Raw genomic sequence first — 24,304 nt, 5'->3', positions numbered from 1 at the left:
CAATGTTTATGGCTTTGCATTTTAAAACTACACAACACATTGGCCATGTTTCTTTGAAAATATAATGCAACTACACTTATGGTCACAGGTAAAGCACATTTTTCACTTTCTCAGGTCAACTGGAATCCGATAGATTCTTATTAATGAGTGGTGGGAAGCCTTCCCGGAAGTGTGGGATACTTTCCAGTGGGAACAACCTCTTTTTCAACGAAGATGGCTTGCGCATGCTGGTGACTCGGGACCTGGATTTATCACATGCTAGGTAACTGTATCGTACAGTTGTGGACACGATCCAAGCAGAAGCAGGGAGCTCTCCAGGACAATGCTTGCCATGCTGGAGTTAGACTTCTCTCTGCTCAAAGTCTCCAGAGTTCACATAATTTCTAGTTCAAAACAGACATTTGTTCAGTACCTACATCAGATGTAAAACACAGCTTAAAAAAAAAAAAACCAAAGCCGGGCGGTGGTGGCGCACGCCTTTAATCCCAGCACTCGGGAGGCAGAGCCAGGTGGATCTCTGTGAGTTCGAGGCCAGCCTGGGCTACCAAGTGAGCTCCAGTAAAGGCGCAAAGCTACACAGAGAAACCCTGTCTCGAAAAACCAAAAAAAAAAAAAAAAAAAAAAAAAAAAAAAAAAAAAAAAAAAAAACCAAAAACCATAGTATCTGTAACTGTATAATCTTGAGGCTAGAAAATGACAATTTTTAATTTGCTTTAACTTCAAGAAAATAATATTGCATCTTCTTTATCCATCTTCTACTGACTACTTTTTTCACCAGCTCCTGAACCCTGGAGAAAATATGTACATTTATTATATCATCTTAATAAGAAGCTCAGTTGAAATGCGATACATCCTCAAGTTATTCATGATTAATTTTATCTCCATTAGCAAATTTATTTGAGCATATTTGAAGTGCAGTCTTAGTACGCATAAGCCCAATGCCTCACTAGCACTGTAAGAAGTCATTTTCTAAACTGAGCCTAGTCACTCAGGGAAACACATTTTAACCGGCTCAGAGGATTATGCCCCGTCACAATGTATATCCCTTGATCATTTGATGAGCCAAAACCTCAACAGCAAAATATAAGATACAGATGAACGTGTGTAAAATGCAACCCTGACCTATTTTTAAAAGAGCAAGGAAATCGTGTTTATTTTTAAAATATTTTAAAACACTTCATGGTACTTTAAATATTAGTCCTAACATCCCCTCCTTCTCCTGACTCTCAGTTATTGATTATAAATAATATAATTCACAGAAAATACAATTCCATCTAAAATAATTTTATAGTTACTAAAAACAAAATTGTATTCTATCCAATTCTAATGCACATAGTTTAATTTGATATTCTTTATGTCAGATTCTTCAATAGCATCCAAGTCCTCTAATTTAGAAGTTAAGTTTTTCTAAATAAGTAATTCTGATATAATTTCTAATTAGCAATTTGGTGTTTCTATCACTAAATTAATATAAACATCTTTCTAATACAAGTAGATAATATACCTCGTTTTTCCTCAGTAAATACTGTTCTGATTCGTGCAAACATCACTAGGCACTAGTAATGCATGTTTTCATTAATCAAATGTTAAAAGCTGCATTATATAGCTCATCCAGTTGCATGCTGTGTGGGATTTGCATATATTGACCTTAAAATGTTCAGTGTAAGATCTCAGTGTTTTCAGAGCCATGACATAAATAAATAGAAGTTGAGAGAATTGTGAGGAATGAATGGTTCTGTGTATGATACTGATAGTGTTTACTATCAGTCCTGTTCTATTATCGAGTATATGTGTTGAATTTGACATGAAATTTATTCTGCTTTACCAGTTAGGATAGTGGCCAGACCAGGCACCAGCAGCTTGCCTGCCAAAGATAACATGTGAACCAGTTTTCATTGGCACCCCAGCTGCTTGCTGCCACTCTGTCCACCTCCCTGCCAGCTGGGAAAGCTGCCACTGGCTGCCTGCCACGGTTCTCAGTGGCCAGTATCATCCATACCCAGACCCAGCAACAGTCAGAGTCTGGCACAGCCCACCGCCACCAACAACCCATACTCACGCTTCCCTTTCCCTTGGCACAAAAGACAGAAAAGAGGCCCAGGCTTAACACAGATCTTCCAAAAGTGGCCCAGTCTCTTAAAAGAGGAGCTACCACTGCTGAATTTAAATGTATTAAACCAGTGACAGAATATTTGCAAAGCTACCAGTGAATGTGAGAATGGGTGACTTTGCTGGTAACATGGTATCTGTATTCTGTATATTATTCTAGTTTCAAATACTGATGACTGAAATCCAGTTGTCTTCACTAGACAACAATACACCCTCAGACTTGAACAGCCTTTGGATCTCTCCCAACATCTTATAAAGTAGCCAAGGAATGCAATGACACTCAACTCACTTTCCTCGGGCTCCTTGGAAAAGAGATTCAAGATACAAATATGAGCCAGAGTTGCCATTTTTCACACTTCACATTTAATTAACTTCCATTCACATTAGAAAGGAAAAATTAAAGTTCAAAGTCATTGCTTTGGACACTCATTAAGTCATCATGTTTATTAAAGCCATCCATTGCTCTCTACTGCTCTGGGTGCTTGCCTTTTGTTAGTGATGCAGATTTCTCTGCAGAAGTCCAAGTCTACAGTAAAGTCTTCTGGTGTCAGATTTGTGCAGTTCTTCGTGAGACTGGGATGTGGTAAAGGTGTTCCCGACCCCAGGAGCCAGCCAGTGCTTCTGCAGTATTCCCTCAATGGTGGCCTCTCCTGGAGTCTTCTTCAAGAGTTCCTTTTCAGCAACTCCAGCAATGTGGGCAGGTACATTGCCCTGGAAATGCCCCTGAAAGCCCGTTCTGGTTCTACACGCCTCCGCTGGTGGCAGCCATCTGAAAATGGACACTTCTATAGCCCCTGGGTGATTGACCAGGTCAGTCTCTTCAGAACTATCTACTTTAACTTTTATGACCTTAGAAAGCGTGTTAGTCCAACTCCATGCTGGTGGAAGCCCAGACAGTTGAATGACTTGCCCAAGGGCACATAGCTAGATTAGATATGGTATTTAGCTTTCCTTTCATTCTCTATCCCCCAATTGCCTATGCCTATAAAAATAAATGGCACAACAGAAGGCCTAGGTCATGCTCAGAGAGGACGCTGCCATATGGGTAAGGGGACTTTATCAAGCGTGATACAAGGTTATAATTCTCTGAAAAGGGAAGCATGCAAATTAGCATTGGTGCCGCATGCAGTTGTGCTCAAATCCTCTCCTCCGGCCTTTGATGGAAATAAATAAATAAACCTCCCCCAACATCTTTCTGGACTGCTGTAAAGGATCTTCATACATAATACAGCATATCAAACAGAATTCAGAGAACCTGTTCACAAACAGTAGCGCTCATGCAAGGAATTGCAACTGAAATGCCTCCGGGCACGAGTGTCCTTAAATAGAAGTTTTACATGGAAAATAACCACAGGCAAGCCAAGCTTGGCTCTCCCAGCTTGGGGACATGTGCTTTCCAAAGGCACAATTTGGCCTACGAATGGCTGTGAATGGTTTTGTCAGTCCTTTGATTTGTTTTCTGCAGCTCCTTGCCAGATGGGCAAGCAGACCACAGAAACAAGAGCATTCTGAAAGGCCCCGACACTGTGCTAGTCATACAGCACCAGTGCCCAGGCGGCTGACAAATCAAAACAAACAAACAAATCAACTGAACTCTGCTGTACACTAAAACCAAAATCTGGGGTGTTTTAAAAATGCATTTCAGATTCTTATTGGAGGAAATATCTCTGGTAATACAGTCTTAGAAGATGATTTCTCAACTCTGGACAGCAGAAAGTGGCTGCTTCATCCAGGAGGCACCAAGATGCCTGTGTGCGGCTCCACAGGCGACGCCCTGGTCTTCATTGAAAAGGCCAGCACCCGCTATGTGGTCACCACAGACATTGCTGTGAACGAGGACTCATTCCTACAGCTAGATTTTGCTGCCTCCTGCTCAGTCACAGACTCTTGCTATGGTAAGTATTCCACATCCAGAGGGACAGAAGCCTGAGTATCTGTGACTGTGGGTGCTATTCAGAACCTCTGTCACGGGGTTAAGAAGATGTCTCAGGAAAGTGCTTACTGAGCAAGCATGGGGATCTGAGGTCAGCTTCCCAGCACCCACATAAAGGGCCAAGCGTGGTTGCATATTCCTGTAATTCTACACTGGGGAGGAAGGCAAAGACAGGCAGGTCACAGGAGCTCACTGGCCAGCCAGTTTGATTAATCAGTGAACTCCAGGCTCAGTGACAGTCCCCATCTCAAAAAGTAAGTTGGAGAACAGTGTCAACCTCCAGCTTACACACGCTCACACACACACACACACACACACACACACACGTATATGAATATACACACACAATTAAGTACCCAAGTGATAGTGTTAAGAACACAAATGATCATAGAACATTTTAAGTTCTTGGGGTATTCTTGAAACTTTTATTTTTTTGGACAACATGATGTTGTAAATAGAGTATTTTTAAAACACTGTGTATAGATTGTGTTTTAGAAACTTACTTTCTACCTGGGGCTGTAGCTTAGTTGGAAGACTGCTTGCCCAGCACCCATGAAGCCCCGAGTTCACTCCCCAGCACTGTGTAAACTGTACAGGGTAGCACTTGCCTTTCATCTGAGCACTCGGGAGACTACAAACTGCCATCAATGCACGGTTTGGACCCTTCACCTGAATTGACAGAGCCCTGGGCTTACTGAGGAACTGCAGACCCATGCCACCTTGCAGGATGCTTCTAAGATGATGTGAGCCCTTGTTCTTTCTTAGATCCGAGGGAGTGGAAATTTGAGGAGCTTGGTTTCTTTCAAGTTTCTGTGTAACCAGATTTCCACATTCTCATGATTTTGAACTTAGGAAGAATTCCAGAAGTACTCTTTGTTCTTCAAACATAGTTAACACTAGTGGGGGGGTGGGACTTGTGAAAACAAAGATAGACAAGCAAAAGGTGCATACTCTGCATCCAGTGGGTGCATTCTGTGTGGACAGATGCCTTAGAACCCAGTAGATGACTGAAGGGGGTGCTCTATGGAATGAAACTGATAAGATACAATGCGAACTCAGGGGAGGGGACATGATGAATGGTTGTCCCTTTCACTGGATCTTCAGCTGGCCTGGGTTTTAATGGTAGATAGAGAAGCCATCTCAAACTAGGTCAGCTAAACGTCAGCTTCTGTAGAGAAGCAGTAAAGAAAGCTCCTGGCCCACAGGAAAGCTGTGGGAGAACGAAGCATACTGGCCCTACAAGCAGAAGTATAGCTGATATTCCAGAGTCCCAACCCTCCAGTAACTGAAGGAGCCAATAAGGACAGCAGAGGGAGCTAAGGCAGCACCAGGACCGGATCTGGCCCGCACCAGCCAGTCAAGTGTGCCGCCACCACAGGTGCACACGGCCTCCTGGGAGAGGTGCGGTGAGGAAGGAAATGAGAGGACAAAGTGACGAAGTGGAGGTAGCCACAAATTCTGGAGGACCTTAGAGAGCAGGTACAGAAACTTGTGCTTGACACAGCCAAAGACAGAAGACGAGTACAGAGGCATCATCCTCATTTCGGCTCTGCTGCTGCGATGGCACACCCCAACAAAAGTCAGCTGAGGGGAGAAAGGAGTTGATTTCATCTCACAGTCCCAGGTTCGAGCCCATCATTGTGGGGAAGACAAGACAGGAACATCAAATAGCCACGTCACAACAAGTCCAGAGCATAGAGAAACGAACGCATATGTGCTCATTTGATGTTTGCTTGATCAGGGCTGTTTCACCACTTCTGTATAGTTCAAGACCCTGCCCAGGGAGTGGTACTGTCCACAGTTGTCCTGTCTAGGGAGTGGCACTGCCCATGTTGTCCTGTCTAGGGAGTGGTACTGTCCACAGTTGTCCTGCCTAGGGAGTGGTACTGCTCACAGTTGTCCTGTCTAGGGAGTGGTACTGTCCACGTTGTCCTGTCTAGGGAGTGGTACTGTCCACAGTTGTCCTGCCTAGGGAGTGGTACTGCTCACAGTTGTCCTGTCTAGGGAGTGGTACTGCTCACAGTTGTCCTGTCTAGGGAGTGGTACTGCTCACAGTTGTCCTGTCTAGGGAGTGGCACTGTCCACAGTTGTCCTGTCTAGGGAGTGGCACTGTCCACAGTTGTCCTGTCTAGGGAATGGCACTGTCCACAGTTGTCCTGTCTAGGGAGTGGTACTGTCCACAGTTGTCCTGCCCAGGGAGTGGTACTGTCCACAGTTGTCCTGCCCAGGGAGTGGCACTGCTCACAGTTGTCCTGCCTACGGAGTGGTACTGTCCACAGTTGTCCTGCCCAGGGAGTGGCACTGCTCACAGTTGTCCTGTCTAGGGAGTGGTACTGCTCACAGTTGTCCTGTCTAGGGAGTGGTACTGTCCACAGTTGTCCTGTCTAGGGAGTGACACTGTCCACGTTGTCCTGCCTAGGGAGTGGTACTGTCCACTTTGTCCTGTCTAGGGAGTGGCACTGTCCACAGTTGTCCTGCCTAGGGAGTGGTACTGTCCACTTTGTCCTGTCTAGGGAGTGGCACTGCCCACAGTTGTCCTGTCTAGGGAGTGGTACTGTCCACTTTGTCCTGTCTAGGGAGTGGCACTGTCCACAGTTGTCCTGCCTAGGGAGTGGTACTGTCCACTTTGTCCTGTCTAGGGAGTGGCACTGTCCACAGTTGTCCTGTCTAGGGAGTGGTACTGTCCACTTTGTCCTGTCTAGGGAGTGGCACTGTCCACAGTTGTCCTGCCTAGGGAGTGGCACTGCTCACAGTTGTCCTGTCTAGGGAGTGGTACTGTCCACGTTGTCCTGTCTAGGGAGTGGCACTGTTCACAGTTGTCCTGTCTAGGGAGTGGTACTGTCCACGTTGTCCTGTCTAGGGAGTGGTACTGTCCACAGTTGTCCTGCCTAGGGAGTGGTACTGCTCACAGTTGTCCTGTCTAGGGAGTGGTACTGTCCACAGTTGTCCTGTCTAGGGAGTGGCACTGCCCACAGTTGTCCTGCCTAGGGAGTGGCACTGTCCACAGTTGTCCTGCCTAGGGAGTGGCACTGTCCACATTGTCCTGTCTAGGGAGTGGCACTGCTCACAGTTGTCCTTCCTAGGGAGTGGCACTGCTCACAGTTGTCCTTCCTAGGGAGTGGTACTGTCCACGTTGTCCTGTCTAGGGAGTGGCACTGTTCACAGTTGTCCTGTCTAGGGAGTGGTACTGCTCACAGTTGTCCTACCTAGGGAGTGGTACTGCCCACAGTTGTCTGGCCCTTCCTCTATCAACCATTTTAAGACAATCCCCACAAGCCAACCTATTGCAGACAGTTTCTCATTGAGACTTTTTTACCAGGTAATTCTAGCTCATCAGGTTGGCAATGAAAGCTAATCATCACAGGGATTGTGATGTGTTTTAGGGGAGATTAGCTCTGTGAAGCAAATAGAAAGGAATCCTAGTAAATATTGTACAGCAGTGATCTCCGATGGGGTGTGGGGGAGGACAGTGATGAGTGCAGTGTGGTATGAAGAGAGGTGGAAAGGAAGGAGGCGATATGAGACAATGAAAACAACCAAAGAGCAGCAGCTTCCAGGACGAGCGAATAGGCTCAACACAGGGAACACAAGAGACAGGAGTCAACTTTTGGAAATGATGTCTAAACTTTAAACCCAGAGAACTAGTGTCAAAGTATTATCCCTGATGAAATTTAGTGATTAATAACATTTGTTTGTTTACGGGAGGAAATGGTGTGGTTTTCTTGGTTCTGGTGACAGGATTTCTTGGATCTGTAATGAGAACCTGTCTAGATTGTTCTTCACAATGTATTCAGTGTCTAGGGCAGTGCCAGAATCAGCAAGCACTGGCTGAATGAGTAAAATCGGCTTTGAGACATGAAACTGGTAGGTATAGTTGCATCCTTAGTACGTATGTGTGGAATAGGAGGCCAGAAAGATGTCTGGAAGAATGCACAAAGCTTTCCTTGTACGCAGATGAGTCAGAGTGCAAACAAGATAAGGAGGGCTGGAATAGTAGTGATCTCAGATAAAAGAATCAGAGAGCGGTCAATAATGTCTGAGACATAAGGAGGACACACATGATGAAGGCCGAGCCATTGTCCATACTTAGAAAGCTTACAGAAGCAGATGGGTTCATGCTGGCCACACAGAATCACCTGGGGTGCTTCAGGGTCCAGAAGACTTGGGGAGGAGACTCTGGCCATGAAATGTAAGCACCAAGAGTTTCTCAAGGTTCCCAGAGAGTTTCAGTGTGCAGCCAAGTCTGGAAACCGTTAACCTTAGAGAAAGCAATTCAGCAGGGAAGTGGGAAAGGAGGCAGCTTACAAAAGCATCCGGTAGCCAGAGGCAGAGCAGAGAAGATGGAGAGAGAGTGAAGAATGTTTAGAGGAAGAAAAGGAAAAGAAGGAAATGTCTTTCTGTAGACCCCAGTCTGACGGCTTGCGTTAACACAAGTCCCTTGACTTTCAGATATCTCTTCCTGCTTCTGACTCCCCAGTGCGTTCCTTTGTATAGTAGAGTGAAAAATATAAGAAAAGAGATTGTTTGATTTCTAAGAAGTGTCATTCATAACGAGGGCAAAACTGACATAACTGGCCAGAATTTTTGTAGGGTGGTCAAAATGTAAAAGACTGGAGCTAGAGAAATGGCTTAGTGGTCAAGAGAACTTGCTGTTCTTATAGAGGACTGGGGTTTGTTTCCCAACACCCACGCTGGGTGGCTCACAACTGCCTGTACCTCAAAAGAGGATGGAATGCCCTCTATGGGCCTCGATGGGTATCCACCCAAACACACAAATAAAAAATAATTCTGTGTTTAAAATTTGAAAAGACTGCTCAAATTTTTTACACATTTAAAAAGGATTTAAATTATTAAATATATCATTGACAAAAGAAGAACATGAAATTGAGGGGAGTTATTGAAGGGTTTCAGTGGGAGTAGGGGGGTGAGACAGGGTATTGCGTGAACAGGACTAAAGTTCATCGTGTATATTATAAAATACACTACTGCTCATATACTCATAGCAGTATATGAAGCAATGACTTTGTTTAGTGTTTCTAAAAGGTTCTCATTATAATGAGTAATTCAGGAAAAGTAACTTTATTTCACTTCTCCTTAAAAGGAGTGTAGTTCAATATTATTTATTAAAATCAGCAATAATGGCCAGACATTGTGGCCCACATCTTTAATCCCAGCATTCAGATCTCTGTGAGTTTGAGGCCAGCCTGGTCTACATAATGAGTTCCAGGACTGTGTGAGAGACCCTGTCTCAAAAAAAAAAAAAAAATGGCAATAATGTAGAGAGAGAAAACCAAACTGGCAATCGTTTCCAAAGTCAGAAACATGAACACAGGGGAAGGTCAAACTATTTCATCACATTTAAAACATATCGTACTCACAGTAGGTTCCCGTGGTTGGTGTGCAGACGTGCTTACATTGAGAACACTACTTCCTGTTTCAGCTGTCGAACTGGAGTACTCGGTGGACCTTGGGCTGTCGTGGCGCCCATTGATGAGGGACTGCCTGCCCACCAATGTTGAGTGCGGCCGCTATCACCTACAGCGGATCCTGGTGTCAGACACTTTCAACAAGTGGACCAGAATCACTCTGCCCCTCCCTCCCTATACCAGGTATTGCTGCTTCTGCAGGCATCACTCCAAAGTGATCGGCTTGGGAAGGTCAGGTTTTAGCCAGACAAAGTTTAAATGAGATGCATGAGAATTTGTTACTTATGTGAATATAAATTAAGGCTAACAAAAAAAGTGGAAGTCAGTTTTTATGGTGAAGTTGTTGTTTTCCCTAAATCCAGGCTTTTCCTGACACTTAATGCTAATAATTGTTTTGAATAATGGCTTATACAAAAAAGCAACTGCAACGTAACAGCTTCTCCAACTTAATTTAGAGATGCCAAGAACCAGCCATTTAAAATAAGACGATTGGATGCAAAATAGATTTAAATGGAATCTGCCATTTAAACCACTGTCAATACAGTGGTTACTGATTTCATATAAATGGAAATAGCAAATAAATGTGTCCTACCATTAGCCTCTGCTTTTCAAATTTTATTTTGGTTATTACTTTGGAATTTATCAGCTGCAGAAATGTCTTCTATGAAAAGCACCAGTGGGAAATTACTTGGTTTGAGAAAAGTGCCTGGTAAATGCTAGTAAGTAATCTGAATTATGTGTGCACTTATACTCTGGTGTGAGTAAGTGGAGGGTTGACTTTCCCAAGGGAATAGTGCTCTATGATTCCTTCACCATCTAAGGTAGGTGCTAAGCGTAGGAAAGCTTTACGATCGTGATTGGCACTCCTGGTCCCTCTGGGGAAAACTGGTCACCTGCTGCCTGCCGTTGACAGAGGAAGAAAGCAACCAGCACAGCGTGGAACGAGAGTTATAGTTCAGCTCATTATTGTCCTGTCACCCCCCTGCAAACGAAGAATGAATAAATCCTCCTGGCAAATGACCATAAAATGCGACCATTCATCCCGGACGTACCTTTTCCTGGGATTATCATAAAAGGAGTGGTTCTGCCTCTAACAGCCTACGGCTGCTTTCCAATTGCTGGCTGAGAGGCAGGGGACTGTAGTAACTGAGAGACGACTGCCAAGCTTAAATGGGATACGTGAGGTTTTGTTGCTCGTTAAAGGTATTGCTGTACATGAATTATTAAGGTGATCTTAATAAGTAACAGGAAAAAAACTCCATTAAGGCATCTGTCTTTTAAGTCTTTATGAATTCTATGAATTATTACCCAGCTACTTGGCAGCATTTTGCAAATAAGTGACATTATAAGATTTACTTCAGCTAGTCATTATACCCTTGAGATGTCTACTGAAGAAAAGTAATTATTCCTCATATTTTAATCTGTCTTTTAATTGTCTCTTGCACGTACTCACAAGAATTTTGACCCTTTCAAATGATACATGAAAAATCAGATAATCATCTATTTCCCCCTGTTACCATATTGAAAATACACAGTTTGTTTCCTATATTACCCTCAGGGCTCATTGGTGTACAATGGTCTTAAAGGTGACAACACACCCTCTGAGTAATTCGGGAAGAATGTGTGTAGATGAAGCCCAAGCTAGACCTACTTCTTTGCATGCTTTGCCATATGCCAAAGAAACATGAACATCTCAGAGTACTGCCCCAAACACATGCAAATCTCTCTCCCGCCTCCACTCTCAGCCCTGTGACTTTTTAAATGTACTTTTCCTTGTTTTAAATTAAACTGAATTGGTGATAGAACACCTGTGTTTACCATACCTGGGGCCCTTGGTTTGATCTCCAGCACAGATAGGTTGATAGCTAGGTAGGTAAGCAGGCAGGCAGGCATACAGATAGCCAAGAAGTTAAAGTAACTGACTGCCTAAAAGTCTGGGAATGTAGTGAAGTGTCTATGCGATCTGCCAAGCCTGAGTTTGTAGCTCTTTGCTATAAACAAGATGGTATTGACAGCTTACAGCCACGTGCTAAGTAAGGGTTAGCACTGACCATGACCACAGGACTTTTCTACTATCCTATGGTATGGCTATCAGGAGGATCTAAGGATTGCTGGTAATGGGAATAAATGGAAAATGATCGCCCACAAATTGTCATCAAACATGCTGAAATAGCCAGTGGTCACCGATAGCAACTGTTCATCCATTCAGTCATATTTTTTTTAAATGTTTTTAAGTACATACCTCAAAGAGTTTTCAGTTCAGTAGAAGACAGAGAGGCATTTACCAGAGATAACCCGAACTCAGAACTAACTATAGAATCCAGTTGTGATATGATGGAATACTGGAAGATAGTGTTGTAAGACTGACTGTCACAGAGAAATAGGATTGGTCAGGAACACAGGGAATACTTTCTTGAGAAAGGGATAACTTAAATAAGATCTGAAGGTGAACTGGGTAAGGAGAAAGGGCAAGAATGCTTCAGGCAAGGAGAATGCCCTGGCGTAGCTGGAAGTTGGTATGTGCGTGTTCAGGCAGAGAGAAGGGAGGAAAGTGAGATGTGAGATGGTATCAAACAATGGAGAGCAGGGTGTGTTAAATATGGGGCTTTCTTATAGGAACGCTTCATCCATTCAAGTGTGCAGGAATAAGGAGGCATGGTGAGATTTGGAGTCAGAGAAGCTTATTCTAACTGAAGAACCTATTAGGGAGGTGAGAGCCTGGGAGGGCAGACTGAGAGTGGTGGGATGGTTAAGTGTTCTGGGGACACTTTAGAGAGGAGTACAGACGGCAGAGGGGTGACCTGATGATGAAGAGGACACTGTACAAGGAGGGAACGGGCAGTGTTGAAGATACTCCTGCTCTCGGACAGACAGTGTCAAATGGGTGCAGGTGCTTCTTCCTGACAAGGAATACTGAGACTAAATACAAGCTATATCATGCTCTGCTGCAGGATCATGCTCTGCTGCGGCCATTGCTGTGTTAAAACCCAAGAAAGAACCTGGCATCGTTCTTGCCTTCACTCTTTGCCATATGCAGTGGTAAAGTTAGTGGTAAACCATCCGTAAAATCAAGATGAATGAAAAAGCATTACCAGAGTAATGGTACAATGTAGCTGGAGTTTTCCTGCCTTGCCCACAGTCAGGACAAATCTTTGTCACCCGCCAGTCCCCCAGCTGCTCAGAACCAACCAAGTAAACACAGAGACTTACATTGCTTACAAACTGTATGGCCGTGGCAGGCTTCTTATAGCTTAAATTAATCCATTTCCATAAATCTATACCTTGCCACGTGACTCGTGGCTTACCAGCATCTTCACATGCTGCTTGTCCTGGTGGTGGCTGGCAGTGACTCCTTCCACCTTCCTGTTCTTTCTTTTCTCCTCTCTGTTAGTCCCGCCTATACTTCCTGCCTAGCCACTGGCCAATCGGTGTTTTATTTATTGACCAGTCAGAGTAATTTGACATACAGACCATTCCACAGCAGTACACTTTCTTGACCTCTCTTCCTACAGAGGATGTAACCTGTTGGAAGAACTGAAAATGATTCGTGCTATCTGTAACTTAAAGCTTTGCTGGAACAGTCTAAAATGCCACAGATGTTGAAAACTAGGAGATTGTGTTGAAAGTGAGAGTTAGAGAGGGTTTTGTGTAGAGATGGACCCTGGCTTTGAAGAATTCAGTGAGTAAGGGGAGAGCATTCTAAACCCAGGGGTCCAGGTTAAAAAAGACAGGGACGCTTGGGCCTGAGCCTTAAGAGTTACTGTTTAAGCAGGAAAAACATGGGGGTGGTGACTAGTGGAGTTAGGTTTACTTACAAAAAGTGTTGAAGCAAGGCAAGAGAATAAGACTCAGGAAAATGGGGCTGTGGAGATAATTCAGCTGGCAAAGTTTCCTGCTGTGCAGTCATGAGGACCTGAGTTTGAGCCCAGAACTGAGGAAAAGAAGCCAGACACGGTGGCACAGAATTGGAATCTCAGCACTGGAGTGAGACGAGCAGATTTGGACTTCTGGGTTCATTGGAGAGTCACCCTAGCCAGCTTAGCAAGCTCCAGGCTGAGGAGAGACCCTGTCTCAAAAACAAGCTTGAGAACTCCTAAGGAATGGCACCAAAGTTGTTCTGTGCCCTTCACACATACACCCATACACATACACAAACACACATACACTCTCTCACACACGTACCTACGTGAATGTACACACATACTGCTATAATGTGCTATGTATATGCTTGAATATATATTAAAGACTTAGAAAATGAATTATGGGACATTCTGAGCTTGGAGCATTCATCTAAGAAAAATTTGCAAAGCAGACTCAAAGAAGTGGCAAACGTGCTGTGAAGACAAATCCAGGCTGCAGTTGAGAGACAGGAATGAGGCCCTTAGTACAGGAGATTTCAAAGAAATGATCCAAAGCACACTCACTCACTTCTCCATTGCGTGTGAAGAGAAGACTCCCAGCTTGGAAGTTGGAAATCTAGTGATGGTGATGTAACTGCATCTGCTCTCCACAGAGAACAGATGAGTGGGCATGGCTCACAAAGGAAACAAGAAGATGCATGAGTCAGAGCCGCGTGCCATCCGCAAGCCACTCGAGATGTGATTGCCATGCAGGAGAAGATCAGGCACTTGGCCACAGAAAAGAAGAAAAAGGGGTCCAAAAATTTGAGGTTTTTTTTTTTTTTCAATTTTTAGTGTCTTCGAAAGAATAGTTTTAGAGCTACTGAAAATAGTCTGTCTGGCCCAGGAGTGGATTTAACTACTGTATGTATAGTTATGGTGCTAGGAAAATTGAGTAGAATGATGCTATGAGTTATTGAGAAAGACTGGAGGAAAGATAGGATGATGTCAAAAATCAGTTTCCTACCCCTGATCTGAATCTGCCTTCCTCTTCATTACTAACCAGACTTAGAAATAGCAGGTAGTTCAGGTGGCATGGGTTCTTGAGATGTCAGCTGAGAACCAGATGAGTCACTGGAAGGGCAGGTAACTCAAATCCACTGAGAAAGGGCAAAAGGGAGTGGCCACAGTAGGTTCAGGTGAGACTTGGCTATTTTAAGTCAAGTTGAAAGTGACCCACTCCTAGTGTCCCCAATCAATGACCCAGCTGGCACCATCCTCCTTAAAGATTAACTGAACGCTTTGGAAGCCGGGTGCCTCAGGCACAGAGGGGAAGTGACTAAAAATCTGTAGGAAGTTAAAAGGAAAAGTGAGAAGTGCAAGAAAGGCAAGTGTGTGGAGGGACAGGGGTGGTGGTGACGAGGATGGAAGTGAGACAGCTTTAGAAGGGAAGGCTCCTTTTCTAGGACATCCCCACATACAACTCCAAGTAAAGAAAACAGACCCAACCAGTAAGTAACATTTACTGTGTTCTTCAAATATCCAAGAGAGTCGTGAGTTTGTTTTGTTAAAGAGATGCCTTACAGCTGCCTGGATACCCCTTATTTCTGTCTGTTGTTATTCCAAAACAACAGTGTGTTTTGAGAGGCTTCATTTGCAAGCATTCATATAACTGAACAGCATTCAAAATGTTAAAACTAGCCGGAGAAATACTTTACCAGTCTTGAATGCCATCATCATCTCCTATCATTTGATGAGCATTCATGAGCATTGTTGCTACGCTTCTACGAACTGTTTGTTGGGGTTTGGGGTTCACAAACAGTGATTTTTGCATAGGCCGTAGTACCACTGAATCCCTCATATGCAGTACATTGCTATAAAGGCATTCCTGTTAAAGGTTAAACCTATGTCCACTTATTCTATAACAGAGACACAGCTGCCTTTGAGGCATATGCAGTGCCAACTTATTGCCAAGTTTTTAATTGGAGAATTTGATATTTGACCGGTGCCATACATATATGTGAATCGTCAAGATTGTTTTCCCAGCTAAATATAAACCATCCCCACAGAGAAGATATGTTTAAACTATAGAAAATCTCTTGTATTTGGTGATTAGTCCAGTTTTTGGACTAAAATTGAGGCTGTCAGTGGGTTTATTCAGAATATTATAGTTTTTATTATTGCTTTCTGTGATTTTTTTTAGCCCAAATGATTTTAAAAATTATTTTGCTAAAAGATAAGAACCATTCCTTTTTATTTCTAATTCCGAAATAAAAAATTTCCTGTTGGCTTACATTTTATTTATTTAAAAGGCAAATGTACAAAGCTAAAGAGAATCATGTACTAGACCCCCATGTACTTACTAGTTTGAATGTACTACCCACATTGAGTAGCCCCACCGACTCCTAATGCCCTGCTATTTTGAAGTAAATTCTAGACATTGTAGCATTTCGACTACAGATATTTCAGTGCACAATCCTGGAAGAGAAGAACATTTTAGACCACAGCTAAAGATGGCAATTTCTTGTTTAGAACTTCAATACTCATTTCTCAGATTTCCTTATCTCACAAAGTATGTCATGAAGTTTTTGCAAGTCAGTATACAACTCAGGATACTTGGTTGAAATATCTCCTAAGCCTCCTTAGCTTCTAGCTCTCTTCCTCTTTTTGTAGACAGGGCTGGACAGAGCCAGTTCATTTGCTTTTTCCCATGTCACACAGGCAGTGGTTGGAACTAGATTCAACAAAGTTCACTGTTGGTTTCCTCTCAAGAGAAAAGAAAAGCCTAGTGGAGTGGTTCATACAAAGTCTCCTTTTGCTAACCTATTTCTTATGAGTTGTGATAAAGTTTTAAAAGATTACTTGATAGAAATTCAAAATATCCCTAGAGGCTGGATAAATGCTATATAATAATACTTATTATAAGTCAAGCGATCCTTGTCTCATTGCACTGCTTTGATAGTGAATTGGTGTGTGACTGAGGTCACTGGGTCTCACCATCTCCATGAGCAGAGTGAGGGCTAGCCTGAGTTCCTTGTGTGTCTCTTTGAGAGTAAAGATAACATCAGTATGAGGAGACTGAAATGACCAGCCACAGCTTCTTTCAGATCAGTTCTTCTCACCGTGATGAAGACAGGAAGTCTTCCTGGGTGAACGGAGTCATCCTACACAAGTGAAGAGTATGAGATATGCCCTGACACCCATTAAATTTGGTGTGGCCACATCATGGGGAGACGCACGGAATGACCACACATAGAAACTGTTGTCTTCAGTAACATAGGAACTGGATAGCGGTGAACAGTTACTAACCTACATTTTTTGAAGCACTTTTAAAGTGTTGATGGGGAGAGAGTGGTATAAATTTAAAAAATAACCAAAAGGAGAGATTTCAAGGGTATGTGAAAATAAGAAATTTGCTATGGGGCCATTTTTCCTCCAACTCCAAGAAGCAGCATCTGGTAGCGGCCATCATTCTAAGGGACCTTCAGGATAAGCAATGACACCTGCCAAGGGATGTGCCAAAGCACTCGTAGGTCTTGGTAAACATGAACTAATTAATTTTCACAACACCCTTGTGAGTCAGGAAGCAGCATTCTCTTAGCTTTACAGATGGGAAAGTGTCAGCATGTAGACCTAAGTGATTTGGCCCCTCTCACAGTGAGGCTAGGCAGGACTGGGAATAAGTTGTTTTATTAGAAAGGCTTAGAGGTTGAATTCACCTCCAGTATTCTCATTCTGAACTGTTATCGCACTTCTTCCCTTTAATGAAAGGACTCCTTCCTGCAAAATAATAATGATGATGCAGGCACCTCTGCCCATGAGTATGTGATGACTAGATATCGCTATACCTAGCAATATAAAACCCTTGCACTTCAAAAGCGGGTCTAAGAAATTGTCAAATTTGTCCTTCTTGTTGTGTCTAAACATTTACTTGCTCACCATGAACATAGAACTCATGGTGCCAGAATAAAAATTAGAGCACTCACTTATCTTTAGACCCGTTGGCCAGCTCCAGTTTTAGTACAGTCTTCACATGCCTCCTACTGATTCCTTTTCTGTAGAACTCCAGAGAGTGACATAGACTGGAAAAGGTGGGGTTCAGAGTCTGTACAAAGGCTGTCACCTCCAGCAATTCGTCTGGCTCTTAAATCCTCTACTCAGCCTTTCTGTTCAGAGGCTGCCCAGCCTGTGACTGAACAAAACTGGTGATGAGAAAGCCACCCCTACTAGGCGGCCTGTGCCGCCTCTCAGCTCGTCTCCCCCCACAGTCATCACACTACTGCTCCACACAACTCACCCCAGTTCCTCCCCATCCACCCTGCAAGGTGTCTTTTATTTGCTTTTTCCAGAAATCTTTATTACTATTGACTTAATATTCTTTCAGTGGATGTTTATGAAATCCCATTTGTAAGTGTCACAGACAATGAAATGATAAATAGGGAGGGTAATCTAACAAAAGAAACTGCTTTAAAACATAAGGTGGCAAAGGCTTTAGTGCAACATGTTTATGATATTAAGAAAACAGGGAAAATGTATTACTTATTATTATCTATAAGCACTGAGGAAAGACAGCAATATCCGCTGCCTTTCAGAAAATTTGTAGTCAAAACAAAAGACAGAATAAATAGGTGCATGTTGGCTACATATCAGAATGCGTGGTTATGAGCTATGAAAATGTGATACTCCACTGTGTCACAGGATGTTGCTGTATAGAAACAGAAATAGTAATGAATTCAGTCATTTAAAAGAGCCACTGAGTTGCATGACACTGGTGAGGGTGGGCAACAATACAACATTGCTCCCTGTGAAAACAGTGGCCCCTGAATATCAGCTCCCTGTCCCATGGAACACTACTCAGTAGTGAGCAAAGGAGATCTGCCCCAAGAGCTGCCTTATGAGTTAATGTTCCAGGAAGGAACCGTGTCTCCCAGAAACATTCACATGCATGCATGATGGTGCTAAATTGTGTTAAATACCACGGAAAGAACAGATTGCAGAGAGTCGGATGAGACAAATGCCATTTTAAAAGGGCCAGGAAGAAACTGTCTCTGTGAGGACTAACACTTCCAGTGAGACCCTGGAGAACCCATAGGGGAAGACCAAACAGAAAGAGAACTCACTGGGGAAACTCGCATGCAGAAGGGTGGGGGTGACTTTGGTGTGCTCTGGAAGATGAGGTGAGTGACACTTTCTGATGATGGCCAGAAGAAGGGAAGAGAGGCCCCCATCAGGCCCAACCCCATGGGCCAAGGGCTTAATTTCAATGCAACAAGAAGTGATAGGAAAGATCTGAGTTGAGATGCTTCTGCTGAGGTTGTGGGAACTGGAGAAATCAGTTTGTGCCAAGATTCTCAGGACACAGGTTGGACTGAGCTGTTTCCCAGGATGAAAAATCTGAGTTCTACTCTGTTGTTCTCTTTTGATTATTTACTAAACTTTATGTAAGTGTTTCCCTTAGAAAGTATAAGACTCTTGCTGTTATTTTATCTTTTTTCCTTCCTAAAACAAATATTCTTAAATCAAAATATTAAGTCTTTTAGAATAAAACATGCATGGCTCAAAAAAACACAAATTATTTCTTCCACAAGTCTTTAACGTTTGCATGAGCCCTGGGCATTGTTTGGATTTTACTGCCATCTAGTGCCTCGGAACACACGTGTGTTTGTGTTGCTGAACAAGATGCTCTCCAAAAGTGAAGAAGGAAGTACGTTTCTGCTTCTGGAATGGAGAATGTCTGGGTTACTTTTATATATTTCACTTTTTAATCAACATAAAATAAGCCTAGTCTTACTTATTACCCCCTCTCTTCTCTACATATAATTACCTGGGGTTCCATTGATCTCTCTGTTTTATGTTCATGCCATCCCCTAAGGCTTCCATTAGGAGAATTCCTCGGGGATGCTGAGTGAGGGGGATGCATGTGTCCATTGCACAAAAGTACCTTGCCCTAGAGAGCAGGGGAGAGCATGAAGCCCAGCCCACATTCTGTTCTAAAGTTAAAGGCAGAAGGTTACAGCTGCTCCAGGACAGGCATCTTTCTTCCAGTGTAATAACACAAAAACAGCCCTGGTGTCTGTACAATGGCTGCCATGCAAAAGGCAGACCTTTATCCTTCCCTTGGGGCTTCTAGTTTTAGGATTGGATTTCGCCTCTGATGTAGTCTTCTTTTACAAGACCCAGAAAGACCCCTGGGGCAAAATACATGCTGAACCTATTTGTTTGGCTTAGTTTTGTTAACTAGAGGTTTGCCTAGGCTATTGCAATAATGAATGTTCTTTTCAAAATAGGAATGGGAATGTGTGCTTTTGTGTTGCCCTCTTCAAGCTTACTAGAATACATTTTCTTTCTCACTGCATTCTTCATTGTAAATCTTTTCTTCTTCCAAGGTCTCAAGCCACTCGTTTCCGCTGGCACCAACCAGCACCTTTCGACAAGCAGCAGACATGGGCAATAGATAATGTCTATATTGGGGACGGCTGTCTAGACATGTGCAGTGGCCATGGGAGGTGCATCCAGGGAAGCTGTGTGTAAGTTGGAATGTTTCTTCTGTCTAAATATCTTGATTTGTATTCCACCCAGAAGGTTTCTAAAACTGGGTTTTTCATCACTGCCAAGTTACCTTAGCTTTTGAGTTTTCCTGAAATATAATATTGAGCTAACAGTGGCTATTATAACTACATTCTTACTTAGTGATTAGCACCTGAACAACAGCTACATTGTCAAGAGAGAGCCGAATTATAATTGACTATATTACTTTTTCTTCTGTTTCTGTGATACATTTGAGACTTGAAAAAGATGATAGAAAACTTTAGGAGTTCATTATATTCTCACCAAAAATGATATTAAGTCCAGATACAGGTAAGGACATGCATTTGCTGAGGTTTAGTTGAAATTTCTCATGTCATTTGCATAATAAAATATAAACCTGGTCAGTTACCGGGCATATTTGACAGAGCCTGCTCTATCACTCTCCTAGATCTTTAGCATCTTTGGGAGAATCTACTTTTAAAGCATTTAGATGGATGTGTATGCATGTACACACGTGTGCACTACAGCCTTTTGTGCTTTGTTTTCTAAGTTGTGCTATTTGATTGTTAGTGTAGAGAAGCTAACAGAGAAATCATATGCTCTTCTCTGCTAATCTTCATGTACATAGGAAATCCAGCCCGTGATTAATGATTGTATCCCATATCCAGGATGACTCTGAAGAGCCCTGGGCAGCCTTCCAGTCCTGTCCTGAACAGAGAACTGAGAACTCTGTTCAGGGATGGCGGTGATTATCTGAAGCATCGTCTGCTTTTAGCACACAGCCACTTGGTTCTTCAATGGCTGGAAGCGTCTGTTTAAAGAACAGTTTCATATATTATTATCACCCAGCAATTTGGTTTGGCAGCTGTGGTCCTATAGGCTATCCAATGCTGTTTCACGTGAGACAGGACTTCAGTATGTTGTTTAAACTTAGTTGATTCTTTCTTCCACCTGCAACCACTAGTCACTCACTACTTTAGGAAAGGCTGAAGGAGGTTAATTCACAGCCTGTCTCTAGCCTCTGGCGTTGTTAAGGAAAGCAGGTGATCTTTGGCAAGCTTTGTGACTGTGAAGAGCAGCAACCTTTCATCATCCTGGCCTAGGAAAAAGTTGGCTTCAGTAATGTGTGAATTCTCACAGGAGCTGTGTTTGATGTTGACTCTGCCTTTCTCTCTTTCCACACCCAGCTGTGATGAGCAGTGGGGAGGCCTGTACTGTGATGAGCCTGAGACCTCCCTCCCAGTCCAGCTCAAAGACAACTTCAATCGGGCTCCCTCCAGCCAGAACTGGCTGACTGTGAACGGTGGGAAACTGAGCACTGTGTGTGGAGCTGTGGCTTCGGGACTGGCTCTGCATTTCAGTGGGGTAAGAGTTGGGCTGAAGTTGCTCAGCTCCTCTCCCTCTGAGTCACTTTTGAAGCTTAACAGGCAAATCAAGATGCAGTAGCCCTTAATGCCTAGTCAGGATCTGAAGTTTCAACAGCGCTAAGCATTTCCAGAATGTTCCTACCCAAAGCTTGTGCTGCTGTCAGCACAGGGAAGATTTAAAAACATCTTTAAAGGACTTGCATGGGTTTCCATGCTGAGAAAGGGGCACCTATACAGTGTGTGTGCTGGGGGTTGGGGGGGGGGTCTCTGTCTGGATGAAGCCATAACTGAAAACTCTTGAGTTCACAACACGTTTGAGATTAAAGAGTCAAAAACCTGGGAAATGAGCTTCAAAGTTTCTTGAGTGTATTAACAACTAATTGTTTATAAGTCACCCCAGAGAGAGTAGCTTGTTGGTAATTACTGAACATTTGCATTTATAGCATATTATTTTGTGAGTGGCAGAAGCAATGTTGGAAAGTTTTCCTTTTAAATAAGTTATTATCATTCTATTTTGCTGCCAAATTTTAACTTTTTAAATGTATAATTTCTCTAATATCATGATTAGATAGGCAAATTAATTTTAAAAAATAACCAATTCACATTCAACCCTTTTTTTGCTGCACTCTATCATAGAGTTTATATTGTATTTATATATTATTTATATCCAATTTTTACACAGAAGTAACAAAAGTGTATATATATATATATATCATATTAATTTTTCGTAATCGACAACACTAAGAATGTTTATTCAAGATACTCTTCTGCCTCAAGTAGAAGTGGGAACGGCCAGTATTTCCACATATGTTCAACTAACAAACACCTACCTATCAAGATTAATATATTGATAATTGATCATTGATAAATAAATGGCATTTGGTGCTGGTGAGAGATGGCTCAGTCAGCAAGTGCTTGCTTTGCATAAAGACTTGGATTACCAACATCCATGTAAAAATCAGGCATGGTAGCCTGTATAAACCTAGTGTGGGAGGTGGGGAGGGGGGTGAAGGTGGGAGCTGGAAACAGCCCACTCCTCAGAGCTCACTGGCCAGCAAGTCTAGCCAGTCGGTGAACTCCAAGTTCAGTAAGAAACCCTTTTCTAATTGGAGAGTGATGGAGAAAGATAGCCAACATCAACCTCTGGCCTCTACATGCACGTGAACATGTGTGAACATGCATGCATGTGAACATGTAACCTATACACCCATGTGCATATACACTCACACAGAACAACCACAGACATTCACACAAATTTAAATAAATAAATTTTAAAACATTTTAAAGGGCATTGCAACTATCTCATTATAATTAAATTATATAATTGTTTCAGTTGCAGTCATTTTAAAATTACTCATTAAATAGTTACCTAAGGAGGCTGGAGAAATGGCTTAGGGGTTAAGAGCACTGGCTGCTTTTCCAGAGGACCTGTGTTTGAGTCCCAGTACCCACATGATGGCCACAACTGTCAGTAACTACAGTTCCAGGGAATTCAACACTTACACTCACACAGACATTCTTACACACATGTAAATGAAATTTTAAAAATAGTTATATCAAAATGTTACTTCATTAGTAACTGGTGCTTTTAGTAAATGCTAACTAATAATTGAAAATAAATTAATAAAAGCTTTGGATAGTTACTGTAATTTCCAACATTTGCTTTGCCTATAAAAATATATTAAAAGGAAACCTCCTTAGAATATATGACATTTGGTTAAGTAAGTCTTGAATACTGAAATTTGAAAGTTCAACAAACATGAGCTGGGCACCATGCTAGAAGCTAGTGTGAGAGAGATAATAACATAATCAAAGGGACAAAATCAGAGAGAAGCTGTACTCTGCGATCTGCAATCAAGATTCCTTACTGCTGCTTTTTCCCTGTTCTGTTCCTTTTTCTTAGGGCTGTAGCCGATTGCTGGTCACTGTGGATCTAAACCTCACTAGTGCCGAGTTTATCCAGTTCTACTTCATGTATGGATGCCTCATTACACCGAGCAACCGTAACCAAGGGGTCCTCTTGGAATACTCCGTCAATGGGGGCATCACTTGGAACTTGCTGATGGAGATTTTCTATGATCAGTACAGCAAGCCTGGGTTTGTATCTCTCTCAACTGCAATAACTAGGCTATCCAGCTTGGGAAGGCTCCCAGTAACCAGTTGTCACCGACTGAGGGGACCTCCAACTTACTCATCAGTAAAGGACACCTCAGAGACAGGCAGGGAGAGCTTCCTGGGGTACATAATAGATAACCAGGGCTTTTATTTTAAGAACAAAAGCTTTCCCATCCCAGAATAAGATTAATTACTAGATTGTAATACCAACAGTAAATAAACAGTGCAAAAAAACATGGAGGCTGAATATATGATGATTTCATAAACATCTGGAGAAACAAACATTTGTTTACAAAGTATCTTCCCAGTATGTATAAGACAGTAAGATGGCAGTATCCTTAAGATGCCTAGAACCTATGTCATCCTTCTTTAAAGACCCTGAGCAGCCATCATACATGGACCTTTAAAAATATTCTAGGAAGACCAAAAGCAGTCAATGTAGCTAATTAGACAAGCCAAAGAGGGGCCATATGTGGGGCTTCCTTGCTGTGGTCTCAGTGACTCTGTTGGCTGAGGAAGGAGGATCAATGGAGGTTACACACTGAAGACCAGGTTAGACAGCATAGTGAGACCCCACCTCAACAACAGAAGGGAGAAGAAAAGGGAAATGAAATAAAAGAAAGATGTTGAATCAGGAGTAAAACTCCTCCCCTCAAGGATCAGCAATCTGTGGAGATGATGGGAAAATTGTAAGACCCAGAGGTAGTACATGACTTCAAGGATATTGAACACACTTCAGGGCAGGCCCTATGACCTACTGGTCAGCCAATAGAGTCTGCATGGACTCTTTTAATAGGGAAAGAGAATAAAATGTGGAATTGGGTCAGGAAGGAGGTGGGGAAGGATCTGGGAAGAGTTGGAGGAAGGGGATGAATATGATCAAAATATATCATGTAAAATTTTCAAAGAATAAAAAAAAGGGGGGTTGGGGATTTAGCTCAGTGGTAGAGCACTTGCCTAGCAAGCACAAGGCCCTGGGTACAATCC

The 24,304-nt window shown here is 42.7% G+C and overlaps 1 protein-coding gene across 2 annotated transcripts in view; it reads left to right on the top strand.

The window, feature by feature from the left end:
- The window catches only part of Reln (reelin), a 461,223-nt gene that overhangs the window by 399,841 nt on the left and 37,078 nt on the right, over positions 1–24,304 (top strand). For both annotated transcript variants that reach the window (XM_076566340.1, XM_076566339.1), the window contains exons 43-49: positions 115–262; positions 2,661–2,919; positions 3,755–4,004; positions 9,483–9,651; positions 19,694–19,834; positions 21,023–21,200; positions 23,106–23,299. In XM_076566340.1, the coding sequence (XP_076422455.1) occupies positions 115–262; positions 2,661–2,919; positions 3,755–4,004; positions 9,483–9,651; positions 19,694–19,834; positions 21,023–21,200; positions 23,106–23,299 (1,339 nt within the window). The remainder of the gene's footprint in view (positions 1–114; positions 263–2,660; positions 2,920–3,754; positions 4,005–9,482; positions 9,652–19,693; positions 19,835–21,022; positions 21,201–23,105; positions 23,300–24,304) is intronic.

Source organism: Peromyscus maniculatus, chromosome 3 (genome assembly GCF_049852395.1).
Source record: "Peromyscus maniculatus bairdii isolate BWxNUB_F1_BW_parent chromosome 3, HU_Pman_BW_mat_3.1, whole genome shotgun sequence".
Lineage (NCBI taxonomy): Eukaryota > Metazoa > Chordata > Mammalia > Rodentia > Cricetidae > Peromyscus > Peromyscus maniculatus.
This window is presented reverse-complemented; position numbering and strand designations above follow the sequence as displayed.